Source organism: Triplophysa dalaica, chromosome 18 (assembly GCF_015846415.1).
Source record: "Triplophysa dalaica isolate WHDGS20190420 chromosome 18, ASM1584641v1, whole genome shotgun sequence".
NCBI classification, from domain to species: Eukaryota; Metazoa; Chordata; class Actinopteri; order Cypriniformes; family Nemacheilidae; genus Triplophysa; species Triplophysa dalaica.
In genome coordinates, this window is record NC_079559.1 from 21,758,979 (window position 1) to 21,781,812 (window position 22,834).

Sequence of the window (22,834 nt, forward strand, 5' to 3'; positions counted from 1 at the left end):
AATTTATATATCCTATGTCTATACCTATTCGCTTAGCAACGACAGACGCCAGGAGAGCTCAAACTCCATGCGCTTTGGGGAAAAAAGGAAAAAGCAGTGAAGCTCGTGATTTCCGCACAGTTTTAGATGCGAAATGTGAATCGCCCCTCAAGCATTAAATAGAATCCAAATACGGCACAGCATCTTTTGGTTCAGGCTGTTGAAGATCCAGTAAGACAAGAGGTGTGAAGAACACCCCAACCCAGTGAAACCTGTCAGTGAAATATATCAGATATCTGTAGCCTATCATCTAAAGCACCAAGTGAAGATTTGTTCTCTTCGTGTCAGACAGGTAACAGGGTTGATATGTGATCTCTAGTCTTCATTCAGATGGTAACTAAAGCCCAGAGGAGGAGGAGTGGCCATCTTCAGATTCTCATCTCCACACAGATCCATTACATCACTGACAAACCGTAAAATAATCTGGGCCTTAATATTTCATGATTCCCCTGGGAATTATACGGCAAGAAAAAAAAAGTAAGAATGACGGCACACTTTAATGTCGTCACATCTCATGCAGGTTACACGCATCCCATAACACAGAACAACAGTTTCAAGTCCCATCGCATTCTATTATTTGATCACTTTAAACACACGAGAGCAGCATATGTGAAGGTTTTTCTTCATGCCATAATATGACTTGAATGTAACTCTGCACCACTGCCTCATTCAGTATACACCACTCATGAATATGCAAATGACCCCCGCCTCCGCTCGGACAATAGATACATAGATGCTGCTACAGCCGGTTTCTCAACGCACACGCGTGTTGTGAGTATGTCTTCTGTGACGGATGGAAACAGGTTAGAGTGTTTATAATGTGCGTGTGAACAGAAGCAGATCTATAACAGCAGTCGAACTGTTGATGAGGTCATGTGACTGCTGATGGTTACAGGTTCATGATGTCATGTTTCCAATCAAATGTTTTATGGAGAAAGTACTCAACGATGCTTTAAAATGACACATTTACACATTGTTGATCTTAAAGCGTATTAAAAACACCTTCAGTCATCATTGCTCTTATTGATGTGCTTCTCTAATCTATTGACTCATTCAACGGCAGAGGGTTAAAGGTTATAATCACGTATCATCAATACATCTGTAAGTGTTTCAGTAGGACTCTCATGAAAACACAGGCCGGGTTCATATTTCACTCCACATCAAGTCCCCATCAAATCAAAACGTCACCCGTTAAACTTTGTTAACTCACATGACTAGTTTTAATCTTTGGAAGTGAAATCTCTGATGATGTCATGTTTGGACAGATTACAGATCATCTGTAAACTCTTTCGACTGTCAATCTACTTTTATACATTCAATCCATAGGGATGACAACATCTTTTTGTAGGCTAACCCGGAGTTAGCGTCACGCTTTTTTAGAGATATGTGTCTGCGTTGGGCTATTGGTGATGACGTCTAACATCCCCGTAACAGAAAATGGTCGCTTTTAGCAACCACCCTTTTTTTAAGAGACATTAAAAGTTTAAAAAATCATGAGCGGGTTAACTGGAACTGGAAGTGCTAAAATGCTAACTCGCTTCTGGGGATTGCACACAAGCCACGCCCTCTATAATCATTGTTGGGCATTCGGTTTCACTTGGAAATACGTCACAGTAACTCGACCACAGCTTACACCAGTCTTGAAGTTATTTATTTAAGCTATGAATTTGTTTCTTAAAGTTAATCAAGTTGTTTATTTATCTGTTCTCACTAAGGTGTCAACATGTTTATTAATAATGTAATAGTGTGATGTCACAAATGAAACTGTTACCACTTCAGAATTTTATTAAACAATCTTTGGAAGAATTAATTTACGTTCAGCAATACTTAAAAACTAACAAACACTTCAAACGTGTGAAACAACTATGCCAGAAAAACATCATAAATGTCCATGTTAAGAGTAAAAAAGCTGGTATGAATGGCAATAAAAAAAACCTTGCATCTGCTTTTTAAAATCCACAAAAATGATCAACTTTAAGAGATAAACTTTGAGAATGGCTACACACAAGTAAAGCATTTAATGAAACATAAGACAAGCGCTGGTCTGAATAAAAACATTGCACACGATTCCTCTGGTCCTGGCCTACATGTGATGACTGCACTTCTCTTTTGTTTCACAAGTTCAAGAACAAAATAACTACATGCAAATGACTTCAGTTAATGAACCGGTTCAACATAACATCTAAACACTATCCATCTGTTCTCAGACGTATGGGCTGTCGTTGATTTGAAAGTGTACACTTCAGTTGTGCTTGACCGATGATGTGACATACACTGCATCATGTACCATGAAGTGCCACAGACATCACTAAACTGTGGTGAAGTCTGACAGCCCAGAATGTTTCTGTTAAATATGAAAAGAAAGCTTTCATATCTACATTTGCATCTTCTAAGCCTTTCATTAGTTTCTCTTCCATTCAACAAATTCCGACAGCGCTCAATTGTTTGCATGCAGCAGTGACGTTTATGCCTCCCTGACCACACAAACAAATCTCTTTAGTTTAATGATCTTCTCGACATGAGGCATGTTACTCTATCACGCTCATTGTGCTTCATCCTTCAAAGCAATTGAGCCACTCGGTCAGATGTCAAACATCTCCCCTTCCTTCTCTTTCCAGAAGGCAAAGCTTCGATCGATGTATCTGATGATCTCCTCATTGCTGAACTCTTTAAGTTCATAGATTAGCTTAATGGAGTCTTCATCGGGCTCCTCTCTGGTGTGAGCGCCGGTGGGTCGGAGCTGAAGACTATCGGTTGTTATGGTGGGCTGGGGGGTGGTGTTCTCAGCGGGGGAGGAACACTGTTGGGTGGCCGCTACAGAACCCTCCTCGAGATGTCCGCTGGAAACTTCTGGCCGTGAAGAACTTGAGGGGTTGGCATAAGGTGGAGCCATCTGTGATGTGTTCATAGATGCCTGGAGAACATCCGGAGGTAGAATGAGCTCGGCCGCCTCCAGCAATCCTCCGCCTTCGACAGAGTCGCCAAAATGCTTTACCTTAATATCTTCAAAACCATCCGACCAATCGCGTTTCCCTCTCTCAATGCTCTCCATCACCTCTCGGTGGAACTGGCGGATCACTTCCCATGGGTGGCTGCCGAGCCGGTCGAACATCTCGTAGCAGAGCAAGTGGCGAAATTTGCGTTCTCCGCGGGACATGTTCATCTCAAGCAGTTGGAAGTAGCCCAGCATGAAGAGGTCAAGGGTTAAACTGTCATATTGAACGGGTGACCCGTTGATGTGTGGAAGGAAGTGCTCGGGCCAGTACATCATGTGAGCGCGGCTGAGTCGACGGATTTGCCGTGTGGGAACCTGGCTCATGATGGTTCTCCAGTGGCCGAGAAGATTTCCCACCACCTGTCTCTGTTTCATGAAATGCAGCAGCTGATCGTCCTCGGTCGTTTGCGTGCTACTGTCTGATTCGGCTAAGCTGTGGTAATACAGGGAATGGGAATCGTTCGTTTCAACGCTCAGGGTCTTCCCTCTCCCCGCACACTTGTAGGACTCGCTCATTGTGTACTTCCTCCAGTGTTCCAGGAACAGAAACACAATCCTCTCCTTGCGCATTTCGATGCACTCCTGAACGTAGCTCAGGTCTGTTTGCACCTCCAGGCTGCGTGTGAGTTGCTCTGAGTTTGGTGCGGGATTTGCAGGGAGGTCAGGACAGTCCCAGCTCGACGGATCAATACTTTCAGCAGGCTCGCTGTACGACAAAGGGGCGTGGGACGGTATTATAGGTTCTTCATTCACTAGTGGTAAACTTGAATCTTGCCGCCCATCTTCTTCTTGATAGTGGCTTTCGCTCAGAGAGAGCAACAGGTCATCCTCCAGAAGGGGTACTGCTGGGTAACTGCATTCGCCGACCACTGGCAAGGACCTGGTACGCTTGTACGTGCGGTTCATTTGGTCATCCTCCTGGCCATGAACTTCATAATTGGCTTTCAGGTTCTTGACCGACACGCCACACTGCTTGATCTCCTTTTCCACGTCCTCTCGAGTGGAGAAGGATTGCGAACGGCCGATGCTCCCGGAATTGAACATCTCCGACCGCCCCGTTCCGCTTTTCAGACCCTCATAGGTATATCCTTGATTAATCATCTCAAGAAGGTCGACCTCCTTACCCCCCAGAGTGGCCAGGAGGATGGCCATGCTTTTGAGCAGCGTGGAGATCTTGCTGCACCAGGAGGGCAAGTCCTCTGCTTGCCCGTGAACTTGTTTGGGGTTGACAGAGAAGTGGTCTTGATTTAGGGCTGCTGACACGGGGAGGAGTTGCTTCAACTCTCGCTCCAGTTGTTCCAGCTCTTTCTCCACCTCCGTCACTTTATGCATGACCTGCAGGTTTTCAATCTGTCTTTCGATGCGGATGAGGTCGTCCTCCGTCATAAGTTCCCCGAATGGACCCAGTATAGCGTTGTGCACATGTGAATAGTGCCAGTCTTGGGCCTGATAGTAGCCACTAGCAGCGAACTAAAGCGAGTCAGAGGAGGAGAGAGCGACAAAAACAAGAGAGGGAGTGTCCTTCAGCGGGTTTGTCTCATATCTTACATTACAGTCTTCTCAACCCATGCCTTTTTAACATTTACATGAATTTAGTGGTGCAATGATACCGCCTTGTTATGACTTAACTTGAGGAGGAAACTTCAGCCAAGAAAACAAAACACATCGTAGTTGAGGATGGTACGGTAACATTTTTCTCAGGGAATTGAAAAGAAGTGTGAAGGTTAGCGGTGATAAGCTATTCATTATTTTTAGGGAATATTCTGTGCTATTGTCAAATACATAACATCTGTGGCACATTGTTAACTACTACAAATATTCTTTGTGATGTTTTGTTTTTCAGTTCAGTGCAGTCTACTGGCCTTTAATTTTTCCCAAATTTGGGTCTGAGGCAGCCAACGCCATTCCACAGATACTTCACATTGACCTCAGGTCAAAGACGACCCAGAATATTCCTCGCGAATTTATACAAGCTTCTATGTGGAATAGCTCGCGCCTCCAGGCGGCTTCACTAGGTTATTCTGATCTTAATAAACTGTTAACAATAACGTTTGTTCAGAAGCTATGAAGGTGAACTGAGTAGACTGACGTGTCAGATCCAGTGTGAAGGGGCTTTGCATCACACCACTGAATGTCCATGTAAAAACCATCACCGGTCAGACATATGTAGGGATGGTGAAAGCAGCCCGAATGATAAACACTACATCACTCCATAAAGAACAGACAAATATCACACTGCACAACATGCACGGACAACCCAGCAGCCTTACAACTCAACTCCACCAGATCTAAAGCGTGATGCTGTACTATGAGATCCAGCCGCTTTGTTTTAGTTTAGTGGTTCTTGTGCAATAGATTGTCAACAATTTCTTTGCATTTGTTTGTATTTGGATATTTAATATTTATGTTTTTCCTTTATGCACACGCAAGTCTCTAACCACCAGCACCCATCTCTTGATTATTTTTTAAGTCATTTTAACTTTCTACTTTTTATTTTTCTATGAATTGATGTCACTTACAAAAACAAGTTAAAATTGAGTTGTCGAGTTTAATATGAATCAGAATGCTGTAGTGATCCCAGGACACACACACCCTCTTAATACCCTGAATGCACTGAAAGTCAACAGCGTCTGACAAATCGATCAAAGTGAATTTAATATTGTGAAAACGCTGCATAAGGGACTATGTATAAAGGTGACATTTTACACATAAACCAACCTGTGTTTTGATTGTTAGCAAGAGTAAACTGTGAAGTCACAATGTCACACGCAATACAAGAACACAAGAGCACAAGCTCAAAGGTCCAATGTTTTGATTTCTGGAAAAACCTTTAACAGAAATCATTATTATATCCACAACTTTGTGTTCAGAGGTGTACACAGACCTTACATAATGAAGCGTTATGTGTTTATTATCTTAGAATGAGATATTTATATTAACATACAGCGCGGGTCGCCTTACATGGAATAAGTGGTGTTGTTTCTAAGGTAGCCCTAAACGGACAAACTGCTTTACAGAACACATTTCATAAATACACTCCTTCTGCAAAGAAGTGAAAACATGACCACATCTTAGTTCTGTGTCAGCCACCGCAGTGCTTCCAGGTGAGGGGAGGGGTGGAGTGAGCCATTGGTTGAATTCACAACCTCACCACTAGATGCTGCTAAATTTCAATCACTGGACCTTTAACTCTAAATTAAACAACAGATTGTAATGCGACGCAGCTCTAGGGTTGTGTATTTAGAGGAGAAACACACACACACACACACACTCTTCAGCTGTCCTCCATGTAGATATATATCAGCTCAAACTATTAATAATCATTGTTGAAATCAGTTTGAGAACATTCAACTACAGGAGGATAACTTTGACATCATAAACTGAGAAAATGCTCAATCAGCACTTAATCTAGCGTCTCTAGACTTGAAATGATGAAGTGTTTGAGTCTTTGTGAGTGAAGATCATGTAGACTGACGCATTGTCTCAGCTTACGTTTGTAATGTCTGACGTTATGATGTCTGCTCACCTTTTTCTTGTTCTCCTCCTCCTCCTGCATCTTCACCTGTAACTTCCTCACCATCACTTGTCTCTTCCACTCGGGGATGGGCCGGCCCTGCTCATCGTGGGTGGGCACCAGACTTTCTACGTCCACCGCGCTGGTTTTCCTCTGAGCGGGAGCAGCGTTTCCATTGACGGCGAGGGCGATCTGCTCGGGGCTCAGCGAGCCGGACAGGCTGGGGGGCGAGCCGCCGCTGGCTGAGGGTGTGGGAGCGGGTGGCGTGGCCGGCGGAGACTCCGTTGGCTTTGGGGATTGGGCGTCGTTGAGCTGGGGTTTTGGCAGAGGCTCTGGCGGAGACGACGGATGGTCTCCCTGTAGATGGGTCACAATGAAATATGCACATCAGTTTTCATTGACACAGAACCCTCTTCATATCAAACTATAATGATGTGTACACATGTGATGTCACAAACAACAACAATGAGCTTCCAACACAAAACACTGCACTGACCTTTTACACTTACAGTACATAGTGTTCAAATACACATGTGAGGTTTCTCTTCAAGCTTTTAAAGCATTTGTAAAGCAAATGTAACTGTTCTATACTATTGAGGCATCCTTTCTCCATTTCTGGGGTTCTACTATTATTGCTTCAGGATTGTGCATTCTTATTCACAGAAGTCTGTCATCTCCCATCAACATTTCCTCTTTTTTTGTCACATCCATAACATGTTAACTTGCCTTTTCTAAAATAGAAAACTTGTGCAAAAATTGATCTTTTTCTAATGTTTAGACTCTATCAAAATGGTTCAGCATATTGGTAAGACCTACATCCTCTGAGCATTTTTATGTCACATCCATAACGCTGGTTAATTGCTACAAGTTTCTGGATATGAATAACGTAAACGCTTTCTGACATTTTCTCACATATGTCAAGTGAATGAAGCGTGGGATTGTTCTACGTTACTGATGTGTGTGTGTGTGACGCTGTGTTTTCTCTGATATTTGTGGCCAATAATATAAAGAAATGATTTGAAATGATAATCATAGAAATATTTATTATGTACGGTACAGCCACCTTTATTAATATAAACTTATGTTCAAACAGAGCACACGTATGTTATCAATGTAGAAACCTTCAAACTGTCTATAAACAAGCTCACATTTATATTATATATACATTTGATAATATATACATTATCAAATGTTGAAATCAAATGAGAAGGAAGTTTTGTGTCTTCTGGAGAATGAAAGTTTGAATGCAAATACTATGACATCACATCATAGGCCAGCGGACACGTCACAGCTTCTCAGCGCTGTTGTGACCTGTCATGAAGAGAGTTTTGTGAGTGAGGGACTTACATTAGTCCCCGCTGGGGTGTTGTTGGAGAAGACGGTGGTGTAGCCTTTACTCTGAGTGGTCGGCTTTAAACTCTTCCCCGCTTTAATTTCAGCCAACAGCTGCGAGTTATCTCCAGTGGGGGACATCATGTTAAAGGATTTATTGCCTGAGAGAAAGACACAGAAACTGAGCCAGGATGAACAGACCAGGAGAGAGAGAGAGAGAGAGAGAGGGAGAGAGAGAGACAGAGAGTGAGAGAGAGAGAGAGAGAGAGAGTGACACAGAGAGAGAGAGAGAGAGAGAGAGAGAGAGAGAGAGACACAGTTAGAGAGTGAGAGAGAGAGAGAGAGAGTGACACAGAGAGAGAGAGAAGAGAGAGAGAGAGAGAGAGAGAGAGAGAGAGAGAGAGAGAGAGAGAGAGAGAGAGAGTGACACAGAGAGAGAGAGAGAGAGTGAGAGACACAGAGAGTGAGAGAGAGAGAGAGAGAGAGAGTGACACAGAGAGAGAGAGAGAGAGAGAGAGAGAGAGAGAGACACAGTTAGAGAGTGAGAGAGAGAGAGAGAGAGTGACACAGAGAGAGAGAGAGAGAGAGAGAGAGAGAGAGAGAGAGAGAGAGAGAGAGAGAGAGTGACACAGAGAGAGAGAGAGAGAGTGAGAGACACAGAGAGAGAGAGAGACACAGAGAGAGGAAGAGAGAGGGAGAGAGAGAGACAGAGAGAGAGAGAGAGAGTGAGAGAGAGAGAGAGTGACACAGAGAACGAGAGAGTGAGAGACACAGAGAGTGAGAGAGTGAGAGTGAGAGAGAGAGAGTGAGAGAGATGGAGAGAGAGAGATGGAGAGAGAGAGACACAGAGAGAGGGAGAGAGAGAGACAGAGAGAGAGAGAGAGAGAGAGAGAGAGTGAGAGAGAGAGAGAGTGACACAGAGAACGAGAGAGTGAGAGACACAGAGAGTGAGAGAGTGAGAGAGAGTGAGAGAGAGAGAGAGAGAGAGAGAGAGTGAGAGAGAGAGAGAGAGAGAGTGACACAGAGAGAGAGAGACACAGAGAGAGAGAGAGAGAGAGAGAGAGAGAGAGAGAGAGAGAGATTGACACAGTTAGAGAGTGAGAGAGAGAGAGAGAGAGAGAGAGTGACACAGAGAGAGAGAGAGAGAGAGAGAGAGAGAGAGAGAGAGAGTGACACAGAGAGAGAGAGAGAGAGTGAGAGACACAGAGAGTGAGAGAAAGAGAGAGAGAGAGAGTGACACAGAGAGAGAGAGAGAGAGAGAGAGAGAGAGAGAGACACAGTTAGAGAGTGAGAGAGAGAGAGAGAGAGTGACACAGAGAGAGAGAGAGAGAGAGAGAGAGAGAGAGAGAGAGAGAGAGAGAGAGAGTGACACAGAGAGAGAGAGAGAGTGAGAGACACAGAGAGAGAGAGAGACACAGAGAGAGGGAGAGAGAGGGAGAGAGAGAGACAGAGAGAGAGAGAGAGAGTGAGAGAGAGAGAGAGTGACACAGAGAACGAGAGAGTGAGAGACACAGAGAGTGAGAGAGTGAGAGAGAGAGAGAGAGAGTGACACAGTTAGAGAGTGAGAGAGAGAGAGAGAGAGAGTGACACAGAGAGAGAGAGAGAGAGAGAGAGAGAGAGAGAGAGAGAGTGACACAGAGAGAGAGAGAGTGAGAGACACAGAGAGTGAGAGAGAGAGAGTGAGACACAGAGAGAGGGAGAGAGAGAGAGAGAGAGAGTGAGAGAGAGAGAGTGAGACACAGAGAGAGGGAGAGAGAGAGAGAGAGAGAGTGAGAGAGAGAGAGAGAGAGAGAGAGAGAGAGAGAGAATGCTTCTCCCCTAAATATTTAATTGAAAACTCTAGACATCTAAACAAAGGTCTGCAGCACTCAATAACTGCTGTGTAAGTACTAAACATATACTTGTGAAATGAATAAAGCATAACAAACACAACAGATCTGAGGAAACAGGCCGTTCTTCAAGTTTTTGAAACATTTCAAGCAAAGAATCTGTAAACATGAGGAGGATTAACGGCAGATTATGATGTGAAATCCGCTTGATTTAAATATGGAAATGAAAGATTGGTATTCAGACCCATAATTCACTGACACTCCGGAAAACTAAAGACCCTCAAAACAATACACATATTCATACAGCGCTGCAACACACCACATCAACGTTACACAACAACAAACAGTCTGGAAATAAACCATTTCTACACTAAACACAGCGATGGAATAATGACTGCTGACAGCTACAGGTATAAATAGAGCTGAAATCTGTCCTCACCTCACAACTCTTTACATGTCACACTGACTGAAAGTGAAGAAGTGTACATCACCTGCTGTGTGTCAGTGTCCTGAAGGTGTGTTGTGATAGCACTAGTGTGTTTTCATAGCTCTGCTGTACACAGAACTTCAGTTTGATGCTGCTGGTGTCGTCTTCAGAGCCCAGACGAGACGAACCGAGCGCCTCTCAACGGATCACGCTAATGAACACTGACAAAGTCCACTCTCTGACCGCTCTCTCTCTCTCTCTCAACCATCTACACACACACACACAATCCTGAGAGGATTAACACACACAGCTTCCAAAAGACAAATGGGTCCCTCCCAGAAAAGCTGGTTTGCTGGTCTCGGCTGTTTCTAAAACCAGTAAACCACCTCAGACTGCTTTTATTGATCACCACACAAATCACTGTCTTTGTCTTCTCTTAGTGCGCTTCAATGAAAACTTTCAGCAAAATGAATGCTAAGAAAACCGTTTTCTATTTTTAGAAGAAACACAAAAACCATCAATCTAGTCTACATGACACATCGTGAGAGCAATGAGAAACATCAACCTTGACTCGGCAAATCTTAACATTTCACCTCAAAGTTGAATCAGAAGTGGTGATGTTCACAACAGCTGTGCAGATGGACCTGCGTCGTGTTCTCTGTTTACACACCTTTATAATCATTCAGCGCTTACACAAACAAACACAACACTTCCTTAAACAAACACTCTTCTACAAACGCTCTGCTCCAATGTTGATTTATTAGATTCATCATTTTATTTCAAAGCAGAAAATAAGTCAAAGTCATCGGTCATCAAGTTGTAATAAATAACCTGCTACATAACTTTTCCATCTGATGTCACAGTGAGCTCAACCAATCACTATACTGGATCACGAATGTATTTACATATTCAAGTCAAAATGGACACAAGTTGTTGGTTTTAATGTGTACTGAATGTAATTCTATAGGATAATCATCAAGCCTCTTAAAGCACACTTGTCAAACAGAATCCTCAATGTGAAACCTACAGATTCAATTCAGCTGATGATCAAAAACACACACACACTAACAGTGCTCGGAATGAATACACAAACACACACACACACACACACTAACAGTGCTCGGAATGAATACACAAACACACACACACACACACACACACACTAACAGTGCTCGGAATGAATACGCAAACACACACACACACACACACACACACTAACAGTGCTCGGAATGAATACACAAACACACACACACACACACACTAACAGTGCTCGGAATGAATACACAAACACACACACACACACACACACACACTAACAGTGCTCGGAATGAATACACAAACACACACACACACACACACTAACAGTGCTCGGAATGAATACACAAACACACACACACACACACACTAACAGTGCTCGGAATGAATACACAAACACACACAAAAACACACACACACTAACAGTGCGTGGAATGAATACACAAACACACACACACACACACACACACACACACACACACACTAACAGTGTGCGGAATGAATACACAAACACACACACACACACACACTAACAGTGCTCGAAATGAATACACAAACACACACACACACACACACACACTAACAGTGCTCGGAATGAATACACAAACACACACACACACACACACACACACACACACACACTAACAGTGCTCGGAATGAATACACAAACACACACACACACACACACACACACACACTAACAGTGCTCGGAATGAATACACAAACACACACACACACACACTAACAGTGCTCGGAATGAATACACAAACACACACACACACTAACAGTGCTCGGAATGAATACACAAACACACACAAAAACACACACACACTAACAGTGCGTGGAATGAATACACAAACACACACACACACACTAACAGTGTGCGGAATGAGTATACAAACACACACACACACTGACAGTGAGCGGAATGAGAACACACACACACACACACACAAACAAGAGTACACAAGAGTGTGACAGAACAGAATCAGAAAGTTTTCATGTAAGGCCAGAGACGGAGTGACAGAAAGGACAGACAGACAGACAGACAGACGGACAAACAGACAGACAGAGAGACAGTCAGACAGACAGACAGACAGACGGATAGACAGACAGACAGACAGACAGAGAGAAAGACAGACAGACAGACAGACAGACGGACGGACAGACAGAGAGACAGAGAGACAGACAGACAGACGGACAGACAGAGAGACAGACAGACAGATGGACAGACAGACAGACGGACGGACAGACAGACAGAGAGACAGTGAGACAGACAGACAGACATACAGACAGACAGACAGACGGATGGACAGACAGACAGACAGAGAGACAGAGAGACAGTCAGACAGACAGACAGACAGACAGACGGACGGACAGACAGGGAGACAGTCAGATAGACAGACGGACAGACAGACAGACAGAGAGACAGTCAGACAGAGAGACAGACAGACAGAGAGACAGTCAGACAGACAGAGAGACAGTCAGACAGACAGACAGACAGAGAGACAGATGGACAGACAGACAGACGGACAGAGACACAGTCAGAGAGACAGTCAGACAGACAGACGGACAGAGAGACAGTCAGACAGAGAGACAGACAGACAGAGAGACAGTCAGAGAGACAGTCAGACAGACAGACAGACGGACAGAGTGACAGTCAAACAGAGAGACAGTCAGAGAGACAGACAGAGATACAGTCAGACAGAGAGACAGACAGACAGAAAGACAGACAGAGAGACAGTCAGACAGACAGACGGACAGAGAGACAGTCAGACAGAGAGACAGACAGACAGACGGACGGACAGAGAGACAGTCAGACAGAGAGACAGACAGACAGTCAGAGAGACAGTCAGACAGACAGACAGACGGACAGAGAGACAGTCAGACAGAGAGACAGTCAGACAGACACACAGACAGACAGACACACAGACAGACATATCCCGGGTTCAGTGAGACAGATTTGGAGGACAAACAAACGAGAGACATCCAGACCAAAAGAGAAAGGAAGCGCACACTGACGTTTCAGTAAATGAATCAGAGTCATGTCTGGATGACCTGTCTGTCCCTGTACACACACAACCTGTCTATCTGTCTCTGTGTGTGAGTGAGGGTTCACCGCTGAAACCCTTTGACAATACCACCACAGGAACAATCAGGTAAATGAGAGAACACTAAACCCAACGCTAGCCCGCACACATTCATTTATTTATAGTTTGTGGTGAACGGGTCTCAGATTTACACTCCGGCTCTTTCTTCTGGATTCTTCAGTGTTCTGAACGCTGTGCGTGTTAATGAAACAGAAATGATTTCTGAACACCAGCGAGGTCTCACAGAAACGTCTTTTCAGCTGCACTTACTGTATGTCTGATATTTTACACGTCTGAAATATTTCAAGACTTCAGATATTTGAGAGGAATGTTCTAGCTTTCACCGCTTGTTTACCACAGAAATAAAATATTTTTGGTAGTTCAGTGTGTGTCCTCAGTAGATGTGTATGAGAGAAGCACTGAACGCTTGAACCATAAACTGTAGATACATGACAACATGTAATGTCTGCTGTGGTGATGAACAACACTACAGAGACCACACTGAAGATTCAACACCCCTCACTGCCTTAAAATGACACTTCACACAAACTCACAATTCTCTCATCATGTTTTCATCCTCATGTCAAACCTGTATGAGCTTCTTTCAAAAGACTGAACACATTTAACTTCCATGTATGAACACAAAACCACTCAGACATTTCTCAAAATATCTTCTTTGGACTCAAATACAGATGAGAGAGAATAAATGATGACAGAATTGTGATTTATGTCTGCACTATTCCTTTAACTTTCTAAGTTGTTACTGTACAAAGCACAGTAAACTATTCTATAAAATATCATTGCACTACTGTTATTTTGCATAGAATACATTTTAAGAATACTTTTGCACACTCATCCAACTGTATTTATTACCACTGTTCTCACGTTGCTGCTGTTCATAATGTGTTTTTATAATCCTACATTGCTCTGTTCATAATGTACATACAATCTCTACATTGCATTCCTATTTATATTCTGTATATACTCTGCCCAATACTGTATATAGGAAACTCCACTGTACATTCTGTAAATCTTAGCTTCACATTCTCTGCACTTTCATGTATATAAAACACTATTCTCTTGCACTTCTGATTAGATGTTAACTGCATTTCATTAGCTCTGTACTTGTACTCTGCATAATGACAATAAAGTTGAATCTAAATCTAAATCTAAAGCGATACTTCACCTTAAAGTGAAAATTCTGTCATCATTTACTCACCTTCCAGTTGTTCCAATTGTGTATACATGCACACATAGAAAGATATTTTGAAGAATGCTCATAACCAGACAGAACTCAACATCCATTGACTCCAAAACAGGTGTGGGGCACTTTTGTTTAGGGGGGAAATCTGAATGGTTTAAGCATTCTTCCAAATATCTTTCTCTGTGTTTATCAGAACTAAGACATTTATCCACATTTGAAACAACTTAAAGATGACAAAATTTTCATTTGTGGGAGAAGCATCCCTTTAATGTGTGTCATGGTGTAATAGATCTGACGCGGACAGACTGAGAGTTCTTACAGTTGATGAAGTTGAATTCAGTGTTGATGCTTATGCAGATCTGAGAGAATGTAGCGGATCACAGAAGATCACAGTCACACTCATGCAAAAGGACACTGATCATGACACATCAATGGTTGAGGTGCAAAAAACTCAGAATACAAACATTTTTCAAGTATGCGCTAATCAAACCCATGAAGTAGAAAACAACCACAAAGACCTCAGACAGAGAGAGAGAGAGATGTGTCAGTACTCACTGTTGGATGAGTTAGACATCCGGCGCTGGTCAGAGGCGTGTACAGGGGCGCCCGGGGGCGGAGCTGGTGCTGCTGGGGGCAGAGCCGGGGCAGGTGGGGGCGGGGCGGATGGCCCTGAGGGGAGGGGTGGTGGTGGGGGTGGAGTCGGGACAGAGGAGCTGGCGGGTGGGGGAGGGGGTGGAGGGGGAAGGGGTAGATCCTCTGCCGTTCCCGTGCCGTTCTCTGGAGCAGGGGTGGTGTCTGCCGGCTCGTCCACCAGAGCAGAACCCTGTGGACACAAGACACGAGTCAGCCCATCACCAACTCTACAGTCCCTCGCCTCCTCCGGCTGAACTCCACTAAACCGCTGATGGGGGCGTGGCCAAACGTTTGTCCATCAAATGTCCTCCAGAAAGTGAATAGTGACAGAAACTTCTGACATGTGCTGTACTTAAGGCTTGTGTCTATATCAACATATATCAAGAAGTCACAACCTCCTGTTTCAATAGAAAGAATCTTTACTTCACTACACGTGTGATTGTTGCACTTCATACACACATCACCTGTCAATCTAATTGACTTTGTGAAGATCTTGCTGCTTTTGATGCTGCATATTAGTCCAAAGAAAAGAGTATTTGTCCTCCTCATACGGATGATCAAATATCTTCACTGATCAACCTGTCATATATCTCATCACTGACCCACAGTCGATTCTTCTGAAATATACTGTGAAATATGTCATACTGCATGAATTTACAATTCAGAAGTTTTACATAATTAATATTGCATATAGGAATTTATAGTCTGTTTAATATTTGACCTGTGCTTCTCTCAGCTTTATCTCAAGTGTGTGCTTTCACTGTGCGTGTGTGCTAGTGTGTTTGTGTCTATGTCGATGTGTGTAAGTATGTATGCATATTGTGTGTGTGGAGCATTTGTATGTCTGTCTTTTGTGTTTTCACCTTTTTCTTGTTTTTACAGGTATATGACTTTAGTTGTTTTACTTGTAGTCAATGTGTCTCATGTACAGCTGCTTTGTAACAATGAAAATTGTAAAAAGTGTTTATGTAAATAAAGTTGAGTTGAGAGTTGAGTATGACAGACACATATGTTGTGAATGTCATTTTACATTCATCTTGATGTCGGACAATATCCACTGCTGACAACCTGTACATCTTTCTACAAAAACATTTGACCTTGATTTTACCAGTGTAAAGAAAAGGATTGGGATTGTCAGTTTGAGCAACAGAATAATTTTTTGTTATCATCCATGTCAATTCTCAATTTTGTTTCATTCTTGAAATTCAGAGTGAATGAATTTCTTGAATTTACTTAAGAAAATCCCTTGGGATGTAATGAACAATCCCCCCGAGCCCGCCCCTCACCAGCTGGGTTTGCTGGAATGGACGGACATCTGTTGAGTCTACAGTCCTTCACAGAGAGAGAGAGAGCATCTCCAGAGACCTCCACCCCTCCGGCTGAGTAAACATGCCCTGACCTCTCACCCCCACCCCCCCCGCTGGACGCGTGCCTAACACGTGCCCATCGACCCCTCCCACATCATCATCATGATCACTATCTCAAACATATGTCTGTGGGTCATGAGCCGCGGGTACATCTGGAGCTCCATCTGCTTCCATTCACTCACACACACACATCCATCATGATTCACTCACTCACTCCAGATTACAGTTTAAGAACATGAACAAAATAAGTAAGCAGACATGGCTGCTTCTTAACAATATCTTGAAGATGCTCACGTGAGATTCAAGCTTCATTGAATAAAAGATCTGAGAGATTTTCATCTGTTTAGTTTTCCACCAGTCACACTGTGTTAGGAGAAGATAAGCTATGCCAGTAAACAGCCAGTAGTGAAACACACATTGGCGTCAGACTTACATAACACAAGAAGAACAAACACACAGCACTGTTTATCCAGTGGCTCAACATGTGTGGCCACACCTCGCCTGCATTTGTCTTCTTATCTGCATCCATTCCATGTGAAAGCACAAGAGAACAGCTCACAATCTGCACAGATCTTCTGAAACATCATGCTGAGCGTGTGTTCACCTGAAATCATCACTTCTGTTGGCAAACATTTCTAATGACTGTAATACACTCATCTGATAGGTTCAATTTGCAGATGTTTGGGCCATTGGCTCTGCCTCTATGATTCCAGTCACTCAGACGATATGAAACAATTTTTGGAAAGAGGACATCTCGTGATGCCAAATGAAATCACACAATCCTCACAATGGACGTGTGTGTGTGTTTTGGTCAGTGTTGAGTGTGTAAAGTGGTGAGCGACGTACCTCCTCATTGGGCGCCATGGCTCTGCCGAGGTGCTGCTCCGTAGCGTCGCTGCCCAAACTCTTATAGTAATCCCCAGTGCTCGGCTGCTTACTGAAGCTGCGAGACTTTCGATTGGAGTCGACTCTTCGCAGTCTGTCGTGCTTCTCGACAGGATTCAGCTGCTACAGAAAGAAAACTGCATTCATTTTCACGTCAAGAAAACAAAAACACATCACATACATTGATACACACGTTTGAGCTCAAGTGCACATCGACTGTGTAAAGAGACTGGGGCTAGTTGTCACACAGGCTGAAGCAGAGAGAGATGGTTCACATGTGTGCTTTCACTAGAAGTGTTTTGTGGCTCAGTTTTACACTCCCGGTTCAAAAGCCTTGAAAGAAATTCTAATGATTTTTGAGGAATTCTCCAATATCATGATAGTTATTACAGGTGTTGAGCAATCCCTGGAGAAACATTCAGACTCAAAGCTTTGACAGCTCAGGGAGACTAATGATGATGTTTGATCATAAACACTGCCGTTACTTATTAAATATTAAACTCCCCCACCCCCAGCCTCACACAGACCACCATTAGAAGGGCTTCTGTCATGTGACACAAATCTGTCAATAGAAATATAAAGAAACCGTTTCACACATTCAGGCACCGACACAAGTCCTTCAATGATCTCAAGAAACTCCAGAACGAGACACAATGTGAAATTGAGCAGATTAACGCTCATAAAGCCTCATGTGACATGATGGTGAGCTGAGAACAAAAGACTTTTCATCCTAATCGTCTCACCTCCACAGAGTCATGACATAAAGACCTTCAGCACACTTTCAAGTATTTCCAACGCACACCAAAAAAGCTCTGGTTTTGTGCTCTGTTCTCAAGATTTACCTAATGCAAAACCTCGGCGTTTGCATGGTAAACATCATTGCGCAATGCAATTCTTAAACAAATAATCTCACAAAATACCAAATAAAGCTACTGTGATTTACAATGTTATATAAACAGCGCAACAACAACACACCAACACCTTTATTCTTATTGTTCCTATCATTGTGTGAGCCTTGTTTCCCAAAGTCACCTGAAGTTTGCATTCAAGAAGCCCATATGTGCTATTATGGTATGGCTCAGTTCTTGAGTGTCATGAATCATGTGAAACCCGAGTGTCTTCCTGACGGATACGGCTGTGTGAAAGCCTAGCTGTCCTCTATACAATGAGACCCATTTAAAACCTGTTGAATATTTTAGCAGCAGTCACCGGTAGACCAGTGCTTCAGCTGTGCAAGAGTCACAGCAACTACACAACAACACAACAACACATCGCTTCATTGGTTCTGCATGATCTGCATCTGACTGAATATTACACAGAAACTTCCCCAGCCGCTCGAAACCCATTGTGTTATTTCAACAAATGCCACCATCAGGAATCCATCATTACATAACGCTGAATGTCAGTCTTACCCGCCGTCTGTATGTCTCTCTCTCTCTCTCTCTCTCTCTCTCTCTGGATGAGCTGTCACTTTAGGTTTAAAGCCGGTGAAAGCACAGGTGTCTCATCGCAAGAGCTACATTCTGCCGAGCGTCGCTCTACCTGCAGCTGCTTTGACTCGCTCCGCCCCCACAATCACATCCCCGGGGGAGGGAGGGAGGGGGCGGGGCTTCACAGGCTCACCTGTTATCCAACCACAGGTCAGAGCACTCGTGGTCTCTTATGCAAAACACTGTGACACACCGGCTCCTCTTTCTCCCCAGACCACGTAATATACATCCACAGGAATCTCACCCACACACAAACCACACAAACACAACACACATCCAGTACGCAATCCACACAAACACAACACACATCCGTTACATAAACCACACAAACGCAAGACACGTCCAGTACACAAACCACACAAACACATACAAGAAATCTGTCATCTTCATTTTTCAAGATCTGCAAACTTTGCATCTTTGGTTTTATTTTGACTGCTTTGCGCGTTTTTTTATTTTCTGCAAATAAATGCACAATAAAAAAGATTTTCATTTAGAATTAATTGGAAGCGTGTTCTCTGGTTGACAGAATGAAATGAAAGTGATAGTATTTTTGGATGTGATAATGAGGGGGGACATGAAGATGATGATGATGATGTTGTTGAAGGGTCTCAGAATGAAGTGCATTAAATCAACGGCGACACACATTCAGAGTCAACGCTGGCCTAATATGGGCCTGTGTCACTAAATGATGTGGTATTCAAATGTGCTGGAGCTGAACAAACAAACTAAGCAAGAGTCAGCTCAAATAGACTAAACACATGCTTGTGTTGCCGAGGTCACCTGACTGTGAGACACTCTCTCACAGACTGATCTATAAAAACTCTGAGAAAGAACTGAGAAACACTTTCGCCTTCATAAAGTGACGTCCGATATAAAAGACAGCATCAGAGTTTCTGGAAGGTGGACGTTTGCTCTAGATGAGAGGAAACACTGCGGTCCGCTCACATGATTGACTCACAGCACATGTGTGAAAGGACGTGATGAAACATCGGCTCACGCTCACCTGTGACTCTCTGACCATACAAGGACAAGCAGAGAACTGATGTGAGACGACAGATCTGAGAACATGACAGTAGAGACCTCAACATCATGTTCAGAATGAACTACTGTTCATGGAATTATATGACATATATCAACATTATTGAAGTTAGAGTAAAAACAATCATTGAGAATAATGGAGTGACGGGCTTTAGGGAACAACAGTTTCCATAGGTCCACATCATTTGATTCAAAATGAACTTCAATTACACGCAACACCTCATGTGTGTTGATAGGAAAAGTGATATTTCTCTCCTAGAATACGGAGAAGACAAATGTAGAATTGACTGACTGAAGTTATATGGGAGTGGTTTGCATGTCCCGGCGCTCACCCGGGATTTAAAGGAACAGAGGACACTTGTCTAGTTTGAGTTGAATGTAACAGACTTGTACTGTTGTCAACATTTGATGTTTATTTCTTGAACGTCTTCATTTCTGTAGATCTCAATATTTTGCTCCTTTAAATATGCCACATCAGTGAGTGAATACCTTTGAGCCTGTGCACGACACATGACAGACCGCTGGAGGTCATTCTGAGGGTCAGAGAATCAATCTGTGCCATAAACATGAACGGGGCGTATAAACCAATAAAAACTGGAAGAGCTAGTATGAATGATCAAGCCGGCAGGAACAGTGTGGAACATGATAAGCCGGTTTGTTATGGCCGTCCTCATCAAAACAAAATCTCAACCGAGTAACAAGGTCTAAATCTTAAAAGCAAACAAGCAGACAATAAGCGCATTATGTTCTCTGCAGACACAGTTGAATTGTCAGTAATGTTCTTGTTAGCCGAGGGATTCATTAGAGAGATGAACGTCAGGTCCATCACGTCCAGCTTGAATGGACTAATGGAAGACCTCATTAACAGCCACACAAAAGCATCCAGTGTGTGTGTGTGTGTGCGTGTGTGTGTGTGCACCTGCTCTGGGCTTTGTGCATGAGCAGCGCTGGTTTCATGCGTGAGGATGAAATTTGTTGGCCCGGCAACAGAAAACACATGACGGTGTGTAATGAGTGTAAACTGCAGTCATTAGACCATCTTGTGTTGTTTTATCTCACACCTGTACACGCGTGTCTGTGTGTGTTCATGCCTTTATAGACAACAGAACGTGTGCTCATTAGATGTTTCAGTGTCCTCTCCTCAGGGATTGAGGTGTTATTATGGGCTTGATCATCACATCACATTACTTCTGATATATAAACTCACTTATCATATTATTATGGTTCTCAAGCGTTTGAAATATTTTTAAATATCGTCAACATTCATTTGATGCTTAAAAGTGTCTGTATGAAACCAGGAAAAGTTTCATTCTTCATAATATTAAGTGGATGGACAAGGTCTTTTAGAGGCAGAGCGAGATATAATGAATTACGGTTTTCAATTAAACCATTGTAATAACGATAAAGAAAAGTGATGAATGTGAACATGAAGTCTCTTCTCTTATGTTACATTTCATGTGTGTGTGTGAATGCATAGATTACCACCTGTTGTGTATATGAATACATGGGCTGGATACACAAAACATTATTCTTATTAAACATTCATACCCTGCTAAAAAACAATTCATTTAAAATGCATTTATTTCATTATCAGTATCGTTTAAATGTGTCAACATATTTACTGACATGACTTAATGATATAAAATTGTAATGAAACTTTATTTGGAGTACCATTTATACACAAAGCTCATTTCTCCATATTAAGCTGTGTTTGAATACAAATGTGTCACTTTTATAATTTTTCTAGTCTTTCAATGAAAGATATTTAAAGTGAACCTGAGGCATACCTGCAATAGTTCCACTTTAGCACAATCAAATACACTTTAATGTATCTTTAGTTGGACTTCAGCACTATTTCTGCACAATTGAAGTATATTAAGTACAAAGTGAGTTAGCAGACTTTAAGTATACCAATTTAGAATAGCACAAATACAATCCCAGTGTATTTTTCTGAAGTACCTAAGATGTAAAGGGATTTTTACTATACTTGTTTATTTTAGTATATTTCTTTTTCACTAGAGTAGGTGATTTCTTTTATTAGAAAAAGTTAAACTATTCTGTAGTCCTGAAGCAGTGTTCTTTCAAAAGAAAGCCGGTCTTATGAGCATGTTCTGCTGTGAATCTCTGTTGTCTTGACAGCTCAGTGTTTTATAGCAGATGATCATACGAGCAAAATGAAGAAGTCACGACGTGGCCTACCTCTTTTATTCCTCCATCAGTCTCCACCCGCCGTAGATTCCTCTTCACCTTCAGGTACTCAGCCGACGCCGTCTCGTCCTCCTGGGGTGTTTTGGGTGGGGGGGGCACGTTTGATGGAGGTGGGGGTGGGGGGAAGGTGGGAGGGGGCGGCAGGTGTGCAGGTTCTGTTACGTCGGGGTTCAGCATGTCCATGTACGCCTGCATGTCTGTGATGACTGAATCTCCAGCAGCTGCCATCAAAACACAATCACACCATCATTAACATCCAGAGATTCACTCACATCAGCGTAGAGAGAGCAAAGTCTAGTACAACAACCGGTAAATACATCTCTGTGTTTGTAAATCTGTACGCAAGTCTTTCTTCAGTAGAAGACAACAGAAGATATTCTGAGAAACGTCAAAGTGGTTTTGTCTTAATACACTGGAAGTCAATGGAATTCATTTTGTTCGATGATAAACGAAATACGGGTTTGACATGAGGTTAAACAAATGATTTCCGTCCCCTTAAGAAAGGTTTTTTATAGTATATGTTTATGCTTTTGATGTTACATATATACACATAATATGACAGTTTTTAACAGATTAGAACACAAGGACAGGAATCACACAGCTGCAGAAAGAACCCAATGGATGTTCATGAATCACGTGAAACAACAAACATATTTGATATATCAAACTGGTCTGAAAGTGATGTGTTTGTGTGTGTGTCCACTAGAGGACATCAGTGTGTACTCAATGACTTCTGTTTCAGTGAACA

General features: G+C 42.8%; 1 protein-coding gene across 2 annotated transcripts in view; it reads right to left on the reverse strand.

The window, feature by feature from the left end:
* espn (espin) overlaps positions 1-22,834 on the reverse strand; it is a 45,377-nt gene that overhangs the window by 3,445 nt on the left and 19,098 nt on the right. Inside the window, exons 7-11 of one of the 2 annotated variants that reach the window (XM_056773175.1) lie at positions 22,078-22,307; positions 17,312-17,470; positions 15,021-15,288; positions 7,896-8,041; positions 6,561-6,905 (exon numbers count right to left, since the gene is read on the reverse strand). In XM_056773175.1, coding sequence (XP_056629153.1) covers positions 6,561-6,905; positions 7,896-8,041; positions 15,021-15,288; positions 17,312-17,470; positions 22,078-22,307 — 1,148 coding nt within the window. Of the gene's footprint in view, positions 1-6,560; positions 6,906-7,895; positions 8,042-15,020; positions 15,289-17,311; positions 17,474-22,077; positions 22,308-22,834 lie in introns of both variants that reach the window. The other variant, XM_056773174.1, reaches the window with a different exon arrangement.